Below are 17,507 nucleotides of genomic sequence, written 5' to 3'. Positions count from 1 at the left end.
TTATATACCTTGTGGTAAAACTGACAAAAGAATCGACCAACGTGTGAGAATTGAGAAGCTGAATAGTGGAGTTTGTATGAACCACGGACACGCCCCGTTTCCCCCTGCTTTTCAGGAATCCCCGACAACTAGGCAGTAGCAATAATAGCAACAACCAACAAACATCAGGGGCCCCTGTCGTATTTATTATTGTTGAGCTCAAGAGACCAGAGCTAATACTATTAACTGAGTCGTATTTTAAGCCTGAGGAATAAACAAGTTAAATGCCCTTGATTTGCGTATATTACGCGCATTTACTGCAGACTTACCGTACCAGGACCGCCCGGCCGGCCTGCCCAGTGCGCTCTCTCGACTTCCCAGACGTTCAGAATTAAGGCTGTTGCTGTCTGTCCTCCGGCTTCCATCATCGCTCCATTGATTCTTCGCTTCATCGTTATTCTCCCCTCGACAAGCCGCCCCCCTCTTTTGCCCCTTGTTGGATATTCTAGTCTTGTCCGCCTTATCTCCTCAACCCTCTCTCCACAGTCACACCCTCTTGCGTGCTTCTCACTCCCGCCTTCCTCATACACGACGAACACGCTGTCGGGAGTGCGGTCTTGTTGACCCTCGCCTTATCACACTTCCCTGTCTACCGGAACATGGTAATCGGTCCATAAATAATCTGCCACGCCGCGGCTGGCCGCTCTTGTGACCTCGAAGTTTTTTTCGTCCTAATCCGTTCCATCCATCGGTTGTCCACCCCTTCCTTGCAGTATCGTCTATCGCCCACTGCTCGATCGAGTGTCTAGCGGAGCCCTTCACTGGCCCCTCCCTCGCACCTCCTCTGCCTCCCGACTCATTTCGACTTGCCTTTCCAACATTCCTGCGCCGTTCGCACCTCCCGGCGTCCAGCCCGCGACCATGCCGTCATTCTCGAACGATTATCCTTCCCAGACGGCCACCGCTACGACCACACAACCCCGTTCGTTCGGTGCGCCTCAAGAAAGACCACACGATAAGAACGCTGTAGGGAATACGTTTGTGTGGACAAATTGGCCCAATGGTGACACTAATCACCTCGACACTCCCCCGACCGATCGCCATCTCCCGAACGGTAGCAGTTATTCATTGACCGGACCGCGATCGAGCGCTAGCTCCTATAACCGAGATTTCCTTCAGTCAAAGGATGGAAGTCTACACTCACTAGGGAATGGATCTGCTCGAGATCCAAGGGATGGAAGAACATCATCGATTACGATGGATAGAGAATTCCCCCGCAAGTCATCCGATACAGGGGTCGGCTCAACAACGGCGTCTATTGCTAGCCAACCGGCCAATGGATTGTTGGTGAACCACCGATCGCTTAATGGAAAACATATGACGAATGGAGATTACTCGCGACCATCTGTTGATGAGCTAGTTTGCTCCGACACAACGGGCAACCCTTCAACGGCACGACTGTCGACTTCCTTTCCGGAAAATAGTGGCCATCTTTCTCCGGACTCCGGACGCTTGTCTCCGACTCAGAAAAGCCCGTATCGCCATTCATCCCCGCCGGTCGCTGCGGGAGTCAACCGTAGCAACACGCAAGATTCGGCGAACTCTAGCTTTCGACAACGACATACGTTACAAGTTCCGAGGAATTCCAGTGGCCGCCGAAGTAGCCGCGATCAGCCAGATGATTCTGCATACAGCAGCGGTCGCTTATCTCCTACGGCAGGAGTTCGCCGTTCATCTCTTGGTTTGACTCGGCGCACCACCCGAACGAATCAGTCCGATACCATGGATGAGGCGAATCCAGACGAAGATGCAGCTCGATGGGCGGAAGCCATCAAACAAAGGCGAGCTTCGAGAAGGAAACGTCGTGAAGAGGAAGACGATGACAGAGTGGTGGTAGGAACGAAGGTTGATCGAAATCACGCCAATTGGGTTACATCCTACAATATGCTCACAGGAATTCGGTTTACCGTTTCCAGGATCAATGCGAAAATGGACCGGGAGCTAACTCCTGCTGATTTTGAAGCAAAACACAAGTTTTCTTTCGATATGTATGTTCGGGTCTTTTGAGGTTCATGATATCACTGGTGGTTACTGACATTTTCTTTACAGAACTGGGAACGAATTAACCCCGTCTGCTCAATACGATTTCAAGTTCAAGGACTATGCGCCGTGGGTTTTCCGCCGACTGCGATCAAAATTTCGGCTTGACCCTGCCGACTACTTGATGTCTCTTACGAGCAAGTATATACTCTCGGAACTAGGTTCGCCGGGAAAGAGTGGCAGCTTTTTCTACTTTTCCAGGGATTATAAGTACATCATCAAAACGATCCACCACGCCGAACACAAACTGCTGCGAAAGATCCTTCCCGAATACTACAAACACGTCGAGCAAAACCCGAATACGCTGATTTCACAATTCTACGGTCTCCATCGAGTCAAGATGGCCTATGGCCGGAAGATTCACTTTGTTGTGATGAACAACCTCTTCCCACCGCACCGTGATATCCACTCCACATTCGACTTGAAAGGATCTATGATCGGGCGCGATGTGAGTGAGGAGTATATAAAAGATCACCCACGGTCTACCATGAAGGACTTGAACTGGGTTCGAAGAAATCGCCATTTAGAATGTGGCCCAGGCAAACGTGAATTCTTCCTTGCCCAGCTTAAGCGCGACGTGGAGCTTCTCAAGCGGCTTAAAATCATGGACTATTCCCTTTTGGTGGGTATACATGATGTGGACAAAGGGAATGAAGAGAAGCTCCGTGATAAGACTCTCCAGGTCTTCCAACCCGGCGCTGACCGCGAAGAGGAGATCCACCCCAATATGTTGATTCGCACACCGTCGAAATTGGAAAACGAGCGCAAAGCGCGTGAGCTTCGAATGTTGATCCAAAAAGAGCGCCCAGTTCCGCTCGATAAGGCAACTGCAAAAATGCCAGACGAGATTCTCGATGAGCGAAAGTTCCATGTCTTTTATTCTGACGATGGTGGATTTCGAGCTACGCATGAAAACGGCCAGCCTGGCCAAGAAATCTATTACCTTGGGATTATTGATTGTTTGACACATGTACGTTTCTCCTACGTGCACTCGTTGAATGTATAGGCTAACCATTTGAGCAGTATGGCACGATTAAAAGGATAGAAAATTTCTTTAAGAGCCTTGCCAATGATCGGACCCAAATATCACCGATACCCCCGGAGGGCTACGGCGACCGCTTCGTCAACTTTATCCGAAAAATAACAATGTCCAAGGAGGAAGCAGAACGAAACCAAGAGTCGGAAGCGGCCGAGCAAACAAACTTGGACGAACGACCCGTATCACAAACGGGGCATGAATCGTCAGAATACAGTTCGGTTGGCCCTCCTGGCCAGCAACCCGCAGAGGCTGGTCTCTCTGGGCCTAATACATTACCGATTGTTGACGAGGCTGGCGAGGCCAGTAGCGTTGGTGGACACAGTCAACGTAGCCCCCGTCTTGACAAGGAGCTGCCGTTACCACCAAATCACGGCGCCCAGTTGTTGTCCGGAAAGCAGAACGGAACCTTTCAAAACGGGCCAAATCTCTCTGTCTCGGTTTGACAAATAGGAATATCCGACGATCCCTATCTCTTGTGAATACCCTACTTTTTTTTTATCCTCATTTTGGCGACTTCGATGATATCCCATTCGCAATGTTTCCATTTTCCTCATTTCTAGGGCCATGGTGTAGTTCTCTATTACCCACGCCATGAATTTCCATTAACCACTGAGTTGAAAGTGATAGATTTGATGCTCCAATGATTAATGCAGGCGAAAGCATTGCCTGCCAAGAATTCTGCGCTGTCGCACCAAATCGGTTGCCTGCTGTTGGTACTATTGTTCCGACAGCCTAGGTTTCGTGTCTGTTGGATAATTTTGGATCGATCATGCTTTTGACCCTGATCATGTCTCTTTACTGCGCTCTGCCGCTTATCATATCAGACAATGTCTGAATTGACTCTCTTTTACAGCGCCTGGAAATGTTTTTACAGTTCTTCGCGTTTCAGTTTGGTTCCTCTCTTATATGTTACGATCTCGTTCAGGGAATCTTCTGCCTGCAACCAACACCTGTTGCAGTGGGCTTGACCGAAACCTTTTGGTTTCTGCCCGAGCGTACAGAATACCCCTCACTATATGTCATCCGTTGACTCCATTTCCTTTTGTTACTATCCGAGAAGGCCCATTTATTGGGATTCTCAACCTGTCGTTGCTTTACAGCCCACATTCTTTCCTGCCTTTCCTGGCCTGACATAATTTGCGCCGACTATGATCATCTGGCATTGTATCCTATTTTACTTTTTCCTACTTGTATACTTGATTGGGGGACCGACGCAGGTTTTGCGTGAGAATGTTTTGAGCGGCTTAGCCTTGTCGGTTTTGTTTTGCTTTTTTTTTTTTTTTTTTTTTTGGCCATCATCATTTTCTTATCACCCCGTGTTTATAGAGAACTGATAGAAGATGCGTGAGTAGAGAAATGATACCAACATCGCATTGTTTGCTTTTGGGACACATACACACTTGTTTTAAAACGTTTTCCAGCGTTCTGATTTCTGTCCACCTTCTTAACCATATAATCTTTTCGCGGAATTACCCAAGCTCCCAGCTGGTATTTTCAGTGGAAGATAACAATGAAGGATAAATACTTACAACTGTCTACTTTCATAACTAATAATAGCCCTAATATTTCTGTCCATGTAACGTATACGATGATTTCCCAGATTCTCAAGTCGTGTTATCAGACTGATGATCAATATGAATATGATACAGAAAAGAAATGCATAAAAATAACCAAACAGAATAGCGCAAACGATAAAAGTACTGGTACATATAGGTAGACACAACTCTATAAATCAATGTTATGTCGGTAAAATGGAGCCGAGTGTCCAATCCAAAGAACAACCCATCTAAACGCTGGTACATCAAATAGACCACGCCCTTAGGTTTCGATCAATCGTGTGGCAATAGCAGCTGAGCCAACAATTTGGCGTTTAATTCGATTTTGAACTGGGGTTCAAGTACGGCCGTAGGGGTTGAAGCTGGCGCGAGCTTGCTTATTTCTTCCGGTTCATTGTCTTCACACACATCTCGATCAGACCAGCCTTTGCTTCGCTATCCGGGAAGGGGCTGATCGCAGCGATGGCCTTGTCTGCGTATTCTTGGGCTAGAGTTCGGGTTTGTTCGACACCGTTGGTTTGATAGACGAGGTCGCGGGCCTAAAGGCAGGAGGTAGTTAGCTATCTATTTTCCTCAGAAGGTGGAGTGGGCTGGTTCCTGAGTAGAACGAGTGGGGTGTAAAGTGCGAACCTTTTGCACGTCTCCTTCCTGACTGAACTTACGGCCAACCAATGGGCCTAGTCCGGGGTTCTGTTTCCAAGCGAAAAGGAGGGGAGCGGTCGCGAGACCGAGTTCAAGGTCTGCACCGGCAGGCTTGCCAAGTTCCACACCGCTGACGGTGTAGTCGAGCATGTCGTCTACAAGCTGGAACGCTAGTCCCAGGTTGCGGCCGTATGAATAGGCTGCCTCGACTACTTCAGGTGTGCTGTGTCCGAGTAAGGCGGCTGCGCGGCACGATTTGCTGATCAGACTGGCGGTTTTGAGGTAGGTTTTCTGGAGGTAGTATGAGATGGTCTCGTCTGTGAAGACGGGGCTCTTCTCGTCGGCAGCTGTGTTTTTGAGCTGCATAAATTCGCCCTCCACGAGATTTGCAATCACGGTAGCCAGTAGCTCTGTAACCTCGGGGTCACGTAAGCGCGCCAGGGCGACGGAGGCACGACCGAGCAGGAAGTCACCAGCCAAAACAGCCATCTTATTTCCGAACTGGGTGTTCGCAGAATTAGAAGAGCGACGAGTGACGGCGTTGTCAATGACATCGTCGTGGAGAAGGGAGGCAGTATGGATCAGCTCGGTGATTTCGGCTAGTCGTCGTTGAGAGGGAAGAATGTTCTCATCGCCGGCGAAATCGTATTGACCTGCTGCCGAGGACGAAGATGATGTAAATCGGTCGAAGTCTGGATTGGTATCGGCAAGTACGGAAGGAGATGTAATGGAGTCATTAACTGTCACAGACGAGCTGGAGTCTGTGGCCGACACAGAACGGTTCTGCGGTGGAATAGTTAATGCCGTTGCCTGGGACATGAGCAGTACCAGTAGCGGACGCATATGCTTGCCCTCGCTTTGGGTGTAGTATTTAGCCACTTTATCCAGAGTGGGATGACCCGACCCAAGCAGCTGGCGGATGTTCTTGCTGAGAAATTTGAGTTCTTTCCCTACGATCCTCAGCGGGTCGACCGATATGCCAGGAGGAGCTTTGGGCAAGCCCTTGAAGAGTGTCTGGGCTGCAGAAACAGCGGCGCCGAAGGGAGAAGCATCTTTCCGTCGAGAGGGGTGGTATTTGCGCGTTTGAAACTGGTATTGGTCTAGGAGGAAATCATTGCGGAGGCATTGCCAGCATATCGGTGTCGCCTGTAGTGTGACCGGTGATGCGAGTGCCAGCTTGCGGGCTGGAACTGTGCGAGCTTTCATGCTCAATGCAGAGAGGCTGAGAGTAGACAACCTTTCAATAGAACATATGCATGGATATAATAGCAATACTTTAGTGAAAGTGCAGGGCCTCACTGTTCAGAGGAAGCAACTGCAGCTGTGATGCGTTGAGGTCGAGTCCGCAAATCCTGGGAAGTTTTTCTCCGGCGCCGACGGACCAATCGGGCCGGAACGGAGCCTCTCAACAGTCAACACCTAGTTGTTTACTATTTATCATGCTACGGCAAGGCACAGCCTCTGTTATTGTCAATTTACGTCTCACCGCAGAACCTCTCTTATCTAGAAAATATCAATTGAGTTACAAAGGCTCTCCGGGAAATATGCATGCGCCCAGCAAACAAAGGGCGTGAGCCAGACGACAGAACTAATGCAGCTGTCCTCTAGATCAGAAGAAACAACCCAGGAGATATAGGAAACATTGAATACTGGAGCATCAGCCCTCATACAAGACCCGAATGAATGATGGTGAAATTGCGATAGGAACACAAAGAAGAAAACCTCCCTCATCATCTCCAAACAAGAGCAAGTCTGGAGTTATGAGTGAGATGGAAATTTGCAAATTTGCACGCGCATTAGCACCGTCGGGCTCCTTAGATGGCATCAAAGTCTCCACCCGCATCTTCATCGTCTATGTCTCCTTCCTGGATTTCCTTCGCCAGCTCCCTCTCGCGCTCTCTTGCCTCCTGCGCGCTCTTGAGTTCAAGGCGATGCTGGTTCATCGGGAAACGCATGGCCTGGAAAAGGAAGTTAGTTAGCATTCTAGAATAAAAGAGGTTCCACGAATGTATAATTACCTTGACACTCTCGTCATGTAAACCCAAGCATGCCCTAATACGCTCATGGAAGACTTCGCCAGGCTCCCTAGTAGCGTATATATCGCCGACCTCCTTGCTCTTCATGAATCCCCGCTCATGGTCTAGGGTTGCTTCAATAACACCGTCCCTAATAGCTTTGGCAACAATATACTCGGCTGACTCTTCGCTATCCAAGCCCAAGCGTAGGCAAATGTCTCTGAGCGAGATGCGAGAGTATGAGAGAGACATCATGCGGATGCCCGTCTTGATCACGTTCTGTCGCAGACGTAGGATGAGAGTATAGGTACCATCCTTCCGGAAAGTTGAACTGTACGTATTTACAATGTTCAAGAATCCATCTAGGTCACCAGCGCTGACGGCCTGAACGAGCAAGAAATAAGGATGCATAGCCCGTTCAAGAGCCGCCTGTCTGAATATCGCACGGTCAGGAATATCGCCCATCAGAAGCTCAACAACTACAAGAAGCTTGTGGGAAGCTTGGTAGAACCCCCGTGCACTGTGGCTTGAGGGCGATTTCCGGGTGGCACCGATCAAATGGCCATGAGCCTCGGTATACTGTAGCTGAATAGCGCGAATGCGACCCAAGTAATAAAGGTATCGAGCAATTTGGTTGTTCGATGCCGATGGCGGGAAGTGGTTGTGCGAAATCAACAAGTCAGCCTGTGATATATGAGAGGTAGACAGGTAGTTGCGGAGAAGAAGCGTCATCACAGTGGCCTGGGTATCCACATCCTTTCGTAAGACTGCCGTCCGAAGGGCCGCAAGGAGTGGTTGGCGGATTGAAGTGACCGTTGCAGCGGGAGATGGTGGAAGAGGAGCGATCTCCTCGAAGAAGAGGGAATAATAAAAGTACACACGGGCGGCAAGAGAGTCGAGTGTACGGCGGTTTAGCGTTCGAAGTCGTTCGATCAGACCTGTCGAGAACTTGGCGCCTTTCTGAATTTCCTTTCGATCATACAGATAAATTTGAACTAGGATAGACAGATAGGTGTCAATCTCAGGTAAAACTTCTTTTGTAGAAGGTCTCGTCTTGTCAGTGTCAACTTCCATCTTTGAACCAGCAGCCTCATCGAAAGCGTTCCCTTGATCGATAGCACCCAACAAGAACGAGGCAAAGGTGTTTGATTTGGGGTAAGCGCTAACGATGATTTCTGCTAGCACATCCGATGTGATCTGTTTGCGCATTGATGATATGGATCTCAAGACGCGGAGAGTGAACCTGGGATCGAAATGGGTGACAGCGCGTTCAAGAAGCGTGAAGTTTGCCTTGATATCTGAGTTACATAGAAAAATAGCCCAATTAGCGAGCTACAACTGATCCAGTTATGTGGTGACACTAACCTTGGATTGCCTTGGTCCTAGGGTCAATCTCAGACACAGGCTCCTCGCCTTCGGTACCCTCCACGGCTATATCGCCTTCCTGGTCCTGGCCTTTGTCGCCGGATACCCTGGAGCCCTTGGTGGGAGGCACTACAACAGTCATTTTCTGGTCACCTTTCCGGTCCTTGTTGGCGTTGAGTGAGGATGTAGGCCCACCTGCCGTATCCTCTTCCATCTCGACGTCCTCAGACCCATTCATGCCATTCTTCGTCGAATCGGCACCGTTAGTTTGCGCCTGATCTCGCTGTTCTCCCATGCCGGAGTCTGAACCGGTGTTCGAAGAGGCAGCCTTCGTGGACTTGGCCTTGTTGGCGGCGGCGCGAGTAGGCGCTGCCTTATCCTTATTGGAGCTCGAACTCTGTGAACCAGAGCGTGTCTTCTCACCGTTAGCAGACGAAGAGGTATCTGACTTGTTGTTTGATCTCAAAGAGCGCCTCTCAGCCGGCATTTTCTTTGGTGTGCGTGTAGCTTGGAGCTCAGGTGAGCAAAATGGGGACCGCGGTACCAAAGCAAATGAAGGGGTGTTTGAAGACAACTATCCAAGGCGGCTGGAAAAAAACAAGCCTTGGAGATCACAGAGAGCCACGGACACAATAAAATTACCAGATAATCGAAGGGGGGATGAAGGATGAGGCCTGACAAAATGAGAAGAGTGTGATTGATGAGGTGGTGATGTGATGTCAAGGCTGGTTGCTGGAGAATGGACAGCGAGAGAACCAGCACAGGAAGCTTAGTCATTATCAGCACTTGGGGCAAAGCTTACCAACGGGTGCGCCGCCAGCTCCGGAATACGTACAACTAGCGGTACTGTAGCAACGTAGGCACCGATAACGGTAGCTGTCGGTAGCTCTCGGGCAAATGTGGTTGGAAGAATTTGTATCAGTCCAGTCACACCTGGGCTCAATTTTCTGGTGTTTGTCTTCTTCACCGTCTGATTTGTGCCGGCCCTTCATCTCGCGACGAGAATAGTAGGTAAGCTTGTCGGAGCCTGAGGCAGGGAGAGAACCACCATTTAAGTTACCTCTTGGCAAAACACGCGCCCGGAAGTGTTGCAGACAACCAAGTACGAGCTGAAGACCACAGAACGCACCTGTTTGATTGAAGTTTTGATTGAAGTGAAGATGCCGCTCTTGGAAAACCATCTAGAGCAGATAATGCTCTCGTCAAATGCGATTGCAGAGCTACCGTGAGGAGCATACTGTCTAGTTGTTCACTGCAGCTGCCATGCTAACAATGCGACCAGCTTTCCCCCGCCCCGGATTTTTACGAACGCCCTCCTTGGTGCTCATGACATTACTGCTTTGATTCGCGACACAGAAGCTCATGAACGGGCTTTGTTCCAAAGCGACCCGTCTGCGAAGGCGAGTAGCGCGCAGAGAAGAGCCACAAGGCGAGCGACGCAATTCAAGCCCGAGCTTGAAGCAGAGTCTATGGCAAGCCGGATCTACTCAGCTCGAAACAACAGAAATCAGTCAGCTGTTGCTCGAGTTCTCGGCTCTGATATGATGGAAGAGATTAAACGTTCCGCTAAAACTTCAGGCAATGGGCCTCGTGGCGAGGTTAACATTGACGTTCTGCTTAGAGGTGCTGAGATTCTTTGTAATGTCTAGTGAGTCGAGCTTGCTACGCACATGATTTCCACCAAATTTTCTAATTATTGATGAAGCCCTGTTGCTGGCGCCCAGGATAAGATCGCGAGTCTCCGTTATCGCAACCGACACGTTTCAGAGTCAATTGCAGAGCTGGAGGAGCGAGTAGCTAGGAATACCGCAGAATTGGAGATCATGAGCCGTTCGTATGGTGACGACTACGATGACTTCGATAACGCTAGTCCTGTCAATCCCGAAGTTACGGATGTCACTGACGCCGACCTTGATCGGGAATTGGAGGAGATACAGGAATTGGAAAGGAAAAAACGGAGCTTGGAGGACCGCGTAAACGGAATGGAGCGTGATTTGGGTGGCTTACTCGGATGAACTGGTATATACTTACAGCTCAACGTATCTGCGTTGATACATCGCAGCGGGAGTATACAGACCCTATGGGCTGCGTTTGACATGCTCTCCAATTTATTTTAGGAGACCTGCTGAAACCCTACCAGCATAGTCACTGCTCGCGTCGGACGGAACAAACCAGGTTAGCCCAAGCCACGCGCCAAGCCATGCGCTTTGTGAAAATAATGGACTGGATGCACTTGGAAGTTGGAAAGCTGCTGAAGGTTATGGATAGACTCCGGTCGGAGCTTGATTGGGTGCTGCAGCCATTTGGGAATTAGCACATGACAGATCACTAGCGCGGTATGAGGTGGTATTACCCATAGTAATGCTGGAGATGATGATATTACACACCTTTATGATCGATTCCTTGAAAATCTGAGTTAGTCAGTATGTCCTGGGGTCTATAATTTGTGAAGACGGGCACTATGCTGAGTTCTAGAGCTTACCTTGTGATCTCTTGGAGAGCCTGACATTCACCTGATAAATGATATGAACCCTGTCCCAATTTGCAAGTACTAATTGAGGTTTGATATCGATAGAGTAGTAAATATAAATACTCCCACTCCAGCAGTACTAGATGATGTATACCTTCTACCTCTCCATACTTCGCTACGTGTGGACCCAGGCGTAGAGTGCCAAGCCTGAGGCTCTGGCTCGAGAACCTCGCCGCGCGGTTCCATCCCTCCCGTCACCTGCAAGCAGTCATACCCATCTCTATTGCCTGAGTCTGTCGACTTTGGGGTTGGAATAGTCGTCTAATCGATCCAGGCCATCGAGTTTTTGTTTTCTCGATCTTCGCAAGCCGTATCTCCCTCGAAGCGCGGGCGGCTGACTCCCTCTCCTTTCCGGTATCCACGTCGCATTGGACCCTTCACCGTACCCTTCATTCGAGAGCGCCCCATTCAATTTTCGCCTCAGAATCAGGTGAAGTCGCCATAATGGAGGGTACTCAGGCCCCAGGCCCTCAGCCCGGAGTGCCTCAGCACTCAAATCTCATTCGAACGGATCAGGTGCAAAAACTACCTCATCTCAACGACCAGCAGAAGGTCCAGCACACCCAGTTGGTGCGGAGCTTCTGGGAAATCCTCAATACTTGTGATCCACAATCTTCGGAATACCAGCAAGCACACTCGAGGCTGTCGCAACTTTCACAATCCCTCATGAAAGGTATGCGGATGTTCCAACAGAATCGACAGTTACAACATCAGCAAATGCAGGCGGCCTCCGCTGCAGCCCCCAACCAACCAGTCCAACGATCGCAGTCCGTGAACCCTCAGAATTTCGCACAACTATTCCCTCAAATTCAACAAAAGGTCAATTCACTGCAACTCTTTCTTCCACCCAATATTTCCAGTGAACAGGCAGGCACATGGCTCCCAGAGGCTAAACTTCGGTACGGTATCGCGCTCCAGAAACAGGAGATTGGACGAGCCCGTTTGAGTGAGCTACGCCAACAGATCAGCCAACGCCAAAATGCGGGGAGCATGACACAAGAGGAGATGCAAGAATATAAAAACCGCCAGGTTCAGGCCGATAAACTTTTTCGCGAAGGTAGCGAGTTCTTAGCAAAGTTCAAAGATCAACAAGACGTGTTTAAAGCGCAACAACAGAGGGCGGGAACACAACACCCAGCACAACAACTTCCACAGCCGGGCGGCGCTAGGCCGGCAACAACAGCTCCCACAGCTCCAGCAGGCTCAACGACAGCGCCTACAGCGGTCCATTCCGGACAAGCACCAACTCCAGCAGCCCATACCATTAATTCTGCTGTAAACGCTGCGCGAAATCAAGCTGCACAAGCAACAATGTCTCCAACAGGTTCGCAACCAGGTCAGGCACCACCTAATCAGGGTACCGCACCTGCTGCAGCTGTTTCCACGGGTACACCACAACAACAACAGCAGCCGCAGCAGCAACAACAACAGCAACAGCAACAGCAACAACAACCCCCGCAGCCGCAATTGCAGACACAACAGAATAATCCAACATTCAGTCAAGCTTCTGCATCGGACGGGTCTACGCCGGCTGCTCCTACCACGCAGGGTGCGACTGTACAGGGGCCACCTCGTCCGTTATCCCAGCAAGCAGCCATGGCACAAGCTGCACAAAGCTATTCCAACAACAACAACGCCAATGGTGCCAACAGTGTGAACGCGGGCCAGCAACAAAACTTGAATCAGGGTGGCGCCAACAGCCACGCTCACCCTCAAGGGTATATCCAGAACCGACCAACCGAGAATTCGGCCCGGAACATCAACATGGTGATCCCAAAAAATCTCAATGTTCCCCCTCCAAAGCCAGTTCCCATGGCACCCGATCGGCCCACCTTGTCTAGTGGCCCTAGCCACGGCGCCATGGGCATGATGGGCCAGCCCGCAATACAGAAACACCCCGGCTATGTTCTTGAAGGCGAAGGCCAGCGTGTTCTTAGCAAAAAGATGCTCGACGTCTTAGTCCGCCAGGTAACCGGTGGAGGTGAAGGTGAAGGGCTCACTCCAGATGCTGAAGAGGTAGGCAATAATCTTTCCTGGTTTTATTCATCTCTCCTTTGAGGTGGGCGCACCACTAAACTAAATTTAAACTCTAGTTCATGCTTCAAATGGCCGACGACTTTGTCGATGATGTGATTACCGCTGCCTGCCGCCTCGCTAAGCTTCGCCAGTCATCCAGTCTTGAAATCAAGGACATACAGCTTGTTCTGGAACGAAACTACAACATGCGCATTTCAGGATTCTCCACTGATGATCTCCGTACTGTCAAAAAGCCACAACCAACTCAGGGCTGGACGCAGAAGATGTCGGCCATCCAAGCTGCCAAGGTGACTCAGGGCAAAGCAGAATAATATTCGCAATGTGTCGGTTTTATTTCTCCTCGATATGATGGAAAATGCCCCCCTAGTTACTGCCATTATAACAGTCCAGGCTACTTAACGCACTATCTTTCTTTTAAAGTACATGTCTTAATGGCGCCTCCGATGTCATTTTCTTCACGATGTTTTCCATTTGACGTCGAAGGCCGACCATTGTTGTCGTCGGATGTTTCTACCTTTTGAGTTTCCCACTTCGAGCTTTCCTATCAACATTGCATGTTCCTTGGCGTTTCAACGAGGTGGATTGCTTTTGTCTTAACTTTTTTTTTTTCAAGACGTGACTCGAATTATGGTATACCCACATTGATATGCTCTGGTGAATTCCGATGTGGGCTTCAGATTGAACGAACGCCAAAATTTCTTGTTGGTAGTTGAATGGCATTTTCGGCTACGAGAGAAAGAATAGCCATTAATGAAAATTGAAATCAATTCATATCTATTGCGTATCTATCTTGAACCGTTGATGGCCATGTAAAAGCAATGATGGTAGACTCCACTGGAGCATGAAGATAGAGTTAAGGTATATCGTGATGCCCGGAAAGCAAATTGAACAACGAAATTACGCACTGCCGCGCGAATTTCAAATATTTACGTAGTTTTTGTTTAATGGAAGTTATGTACTCTGGACAGATACCGTGGAGACGTGATTGAGAGAAAGGCCAGTTGCGGTAACGTCATCACGAGCTATGAATTTACTCTTGGAGATACCACTCTGGCAGGAACAGCTTGGGTCACGAGTGGGCGCTGACTGGTAGGTAGCATTTGAGCTTACTTAGGACCCCGGTTGAACATCCAACTCCCCTTCCTAGGACGAAATTTCCCCTCAAGTTAAGGCCACTTCCTCTTAAGTTCTCGTTCCGCATTTATCCCTCCCTCCGTCCGTCTCTCTCTTTAGTTATGAGCCAGGATATGGCCGGCGCGAAGCTCTCGCTGAAACCCGTTTGATCTTCTGGGCTTTCAATGGGGCTCTTCAACGTTCTCTTTGTCTATCTCCTCGGCGGACTCACCTTCATCCCGCTGGTCCTGTCGTTATCCCTTCTCTACTCCTATCTCGTCCTCCCTCCGCCTTCCCCGCAATCCAAACGCGCCAGCGATTCCGCCGATACCCCCATCAATCACCCAGATGACGATCAATACAGCCTTCGGTCAAGAACAGACGAGTTAGCGGAGAAATTTTATCGCACCCATGATACAGATGTCGCTGCGGGATACTTTGTGGTTTGTCGCGAATATGTCCCAGGTGGTGTCAATGGAAAGCCCCCCGAGAGGACTACACCAGCGGGAGAGGTAATCGCTGCGGAGAGCCCGAGCGTTTACCAGACCATGTACAGGAGTCTTTTTGACCGGAAACAAGCCCCGACAATTGAACCGGCAAGAAATACGGCGAAGAATGGCAAAAGGGCACGGAATATGTTTTACATTGTGCTTAGGTACCTCCTTTCGCCGCTGTTACTCGTCTGAATCCTCTCGTATGGAAACTGATTTTAATGGGAATCCAGGCATGGCCACTTGATGCTCTATGATGATGCAAACCAGGTGGAGGTGAGATATGTCATCTCGCTAGCTCATCACGATGTGAGCATCTATGGCGGAGATGGGGAAATCCCCGAAGGTGAACTCTGGTTGAAGAAAAATGCCATCAGCCTCTCGCGGAGGCTTGACTCACTTGGTGACCTTGGAGGCCCGACCCCGCCTTTCTTTTTCTTCTCGGAGAATCTGTCAGACAAAGAGGATTTCTATTTTGCCATGCTCCAGAATCAGACGAAGATGGGACATTCTTCCGATCGTCCACCCAAGCATCAGGATTTCGACATGAAGCATATAGTTGGATTAGTTCAGCGCTTGCATTCATCGGAGGAACAGCTACAGACGCGGTGGATCAATGCCGTTCTCGGTCGAGTTTTCCTCGCCTTGTACCGGACTCCAGAGATGGAGGAATTTGTCCGGACAAAAATCATTAAGAAGATATCCCGTGTGAACAAGCCAAATTTTATTAGCAAGATAGGTCTTCGAAGTATCGACATGGGGAATGGTGCGCCCTTCATCATAAACCCAAGACTCAAAGACCTTACTGTGGATGGGGATTGCTGTGTTGAAACTGACGTTCAGTATACGGGTAACTTCCGCGTGGAGATCTCGGCCACCGTACGCATCGACCTAGGGCAGCGTTTCAAGGCGAGGGAAGTTGACATTGTTTTGGCAGTAGTGCTGAAAAAGCTAGAAGGACATTTGTTAATAAGGTTCAAGCCCCCGCCGAGCAATAGAGCGTGGGTATCGTTCGAGTTAATGCCCAATATGGTGATGGATATCGAACCGATTGTCAGCTCGAAGCAAATCACATATGGTATCATCCTGCGGACCATCGAGAACAAGATACGTGAAATGGTAGCAGAGAGCGTGGTGTTACCTTTTTGGGATGACGTTCCCTTCTTGGATACGTTAACACAGCGATTCCGTGGTGGGATTTGGCAGCGAGAACCATCTGGACCTGATTCGACCGTTGATATCCCCGATGAATCCGGAACTCGGCCCCAAATGCCGGAAGGAAGCGAAGACAGCACAGTTAAAGTATTGCAGTCGAAGGATGACCGTACTATGAGTGCACCGGCTCTTTCTGAATCGGTCACCAACTCTGCAAGGCCCCGCAAGAAGTCAGCCCTCCCAGAAGACACAGAAAAAGGTTCTTCGACTGCGTTGCCCTCTCCAATTGGAAAGACAGCAGGCTCGCCACCACGAGTAATCCGTTCTCGAACATTCTCAAATACCGCCAATCCGGTATTGACCGCTGATCATGGAAAAATGGATGGGATCCTGTCTGATTTCAGGAATGAAGAAAGGAGCAATGCCTCTAGTGCGATGGCTGAAATATCTAGCCGGTCTCCTGCCACACCAACTAAGATATCCAGCAGTTCGCCCCCGGCTGATACCCATAGCATTTCAGAAGCTGTGCATCACAGCCGCGAATCATCTATAGCTGATTCTCTTGAGAGCGCAAGGGAAACCGGCAGTGATGCGCATAAACGTCCATCCTCAGTCCACGCAAGTGAACCTATTATGAACCTGGGAGGTATCATCAGTCGTTCGACCTCGTCATTAAACAGCAGTAAAACACGTCGGTCTTCGATCCTAGAAGGCTCAACTAGCTCAACTGCTTCCTTGATGGATCCAGACAAAAAGTCCCAGAGCACGCTATCACTAGGCACAGCGACCTCGATGGCTAAGAAGTGGGGATGGAACATGCTTGGACGAGGGGAATCGAATACAGGTGAGGGACTGGGAATGCCGCGATCTGCCGGAACTCCGACGGAGCCATTTGGGCGTGGGCATCCGCTTCCTCCTCCGGGAACTCCTCTGCCAACTCCTGCAAAGGTCAATAACAAGAGGACTTCTGTCTCGATTCCGAAGCGTAAACCTGTGCCGGCAACTCTCCAGGAGCAGGACTCATTAGATGACAACGGAAAACCGCAAAACTCACAATTTCTCCGTCGAAAACCAGTACTTGGCCTAAACGATGGTGTAAATCGATCCGATGAATTGCTCGTTATCGAAGCTCCTTACGACTCGGGGCCCAACAGCCCGGCCGACTTCGCCTCGGCCTCGTGTCTGCCAAAATCAATGGTCGATGTTTCTCAAGATCCAGTCCAAGATGATGCTGAAATCCAGTCGCCGCAACACAAAGCAGAAGGGCATGATGCCACACTTGACGGATCGTCAAATATCAATCCCCCGGGCCGTGGTGGGAGTAATCCAAGGGAACACCCAGTCACTAAACACACCTTGTTGTGAAACGTAGAGTGATGCTCTCGAAAGTCGGACCAAGTATTATCACCTTTATTTTCCAGATATCTGAGGAGTTTCTAGGTCATATGGCGCAACGGCATACCTGTGGCTCGATTATTGTGATGT

The 17,507-nt window shown here is 49.7% G+C and overlaps 6 protein-coding genes across 6 annotated transcripts; 4 read left to right on the top strand and 2 right to left on the bottom strand.

Moving 5' to 3' along the window:
- Nucleotides 1–900: 900 nt before the first annotated feature.
- MSS4 (1-phosphatidylinositol-4-phosphate 5-kinase) lies at nt 901–3,561 on the top strand (the record flags this gene model as incomplete). Its single annotated transcript, XM_041702349.1, has 3 exons — nt 901–2,027; nt 2,089–3,049; nt 3,103–3,561. 3 exons carry the CDS (start codon nt 901–903, stop codon nt 3,559–3,561), a joined length of 2,547 nt encoding a protein of 848 aa, XP_041555144.1.
- Nucleotides 3,562–5,051: 1,490 nt separating this feature from the next.
- On the bottom strand, nt 5,052–6,522 carry COQ1 (trans-hexaprenyltranstransferase; the record flags this gene model as incomplete). The annotated part of the gene is made up of 2 exons (XM_041702348.1): nt 5,052–5,213; nt 5,305–6,522. The coding sequence occupies 2 exons, from the start codon at nt 6,520–6,522 to the stop codon at nt 5,052–5,054; spliced, it is 1,380 nt and encodes a 459-aa protein (XP_041555143.1).
- Nucleotides 6,523–7,130: 608 nt separating this feature from the next.
- RPN3 (proteasome regulatory particle lid subunit RPN3) lies at nt 7,131–9,183 on the bottom strand (the record flags this gene model as incomplete). The annotated part of the gene is made up of 4 exons (XM_041702347.1): nt 7,131–7,274; nt 7,335–8,629; nt 8,697–8,825; nt 8,892–9,183. The coding sequence occupies 4 exons, from the start codon at nt 9,181–9,183 to the stop codon at nt 7,131–7,133; spliced, it is 1,860 nt and encodes a 619-aa protein (XP_041555142.1).
- A 673-nt stretch (nt 9,184–9,856) lies between these two features.
- APUU_31172A (uncharacterized protein) lies at nt 9,857–10,711 on the top strand (the record flags this gene model as incomplete). Its single annotated transcript, XM_041702346.1, has 3 exons — nt 9,857–9,921; nt 9,979–10,344; nt 10,402–10,711. 3 exons carry the CDS (start codon nt 9,857–9,859, stop codon nt 10,709–10,711), a joined length of 741 nt encoding a protein of 246 aa, XP_041555141.1.
- Nucleotides 10,712–11,670: 959 nt separating this feature from the next.
- On the top strand, nt 11,671–13,574 carry TAF12 (putative transcription initiation factor TFIID subunit 12; the record flags this gene model as incomplete). Its single annotated transcript, XM_041702345.1, has 2 exons — nt 11,671–13,242; nt 13,320–13,574. 2 exons carry the CDS (start codon nt 11,671–11,673, stop codon nt 13,572–13,574), a joined length of 1,827 nt encoding a protein of 608 aa, XP_041555140.1.
- Nucleotides 13,575–14,561: 987 nt separating this feature from the next.
- On the top strand, nt 14,562–17,387 carry APUU_31170A (uncharacterized protein; the record flags this gene model as incomplete). The annotated part of the gene is made up of 2 exons (XM_041702344.1): nt 14,562–15,031; nt 15,101–17,387. 2 exons carry the CDS (start codon nt 14,562–14,564, stop codon nt 17,385–17,387), a joined length of 2,757 nt encoding a protein of 918 aa, XP_041555139.1.
- Nucleotides 17,388–17,507: the final 120 nt, after the last annotated feature.

The sequence above is a fragment of the Aspergillus puulaauensis genome, chromosome 3 (assembly GCF_016861865.1).
Source record: "Aspergillus puulaauensis MK2 DNA, chromosome 3, nearly complete sequence".
Classification (NCBI taxonomy): Eukaryota; Fungi; Ascomycota; class Eurotiomycetes; order Eurotiales; family Aspergillaceae; genus Aspergillus; species Aspergillus puulaauensis.
Note: the sequence above shows the minus strand (reverse complement) of the source record. Positions and strands in the feature narration are given on the sequence as shown.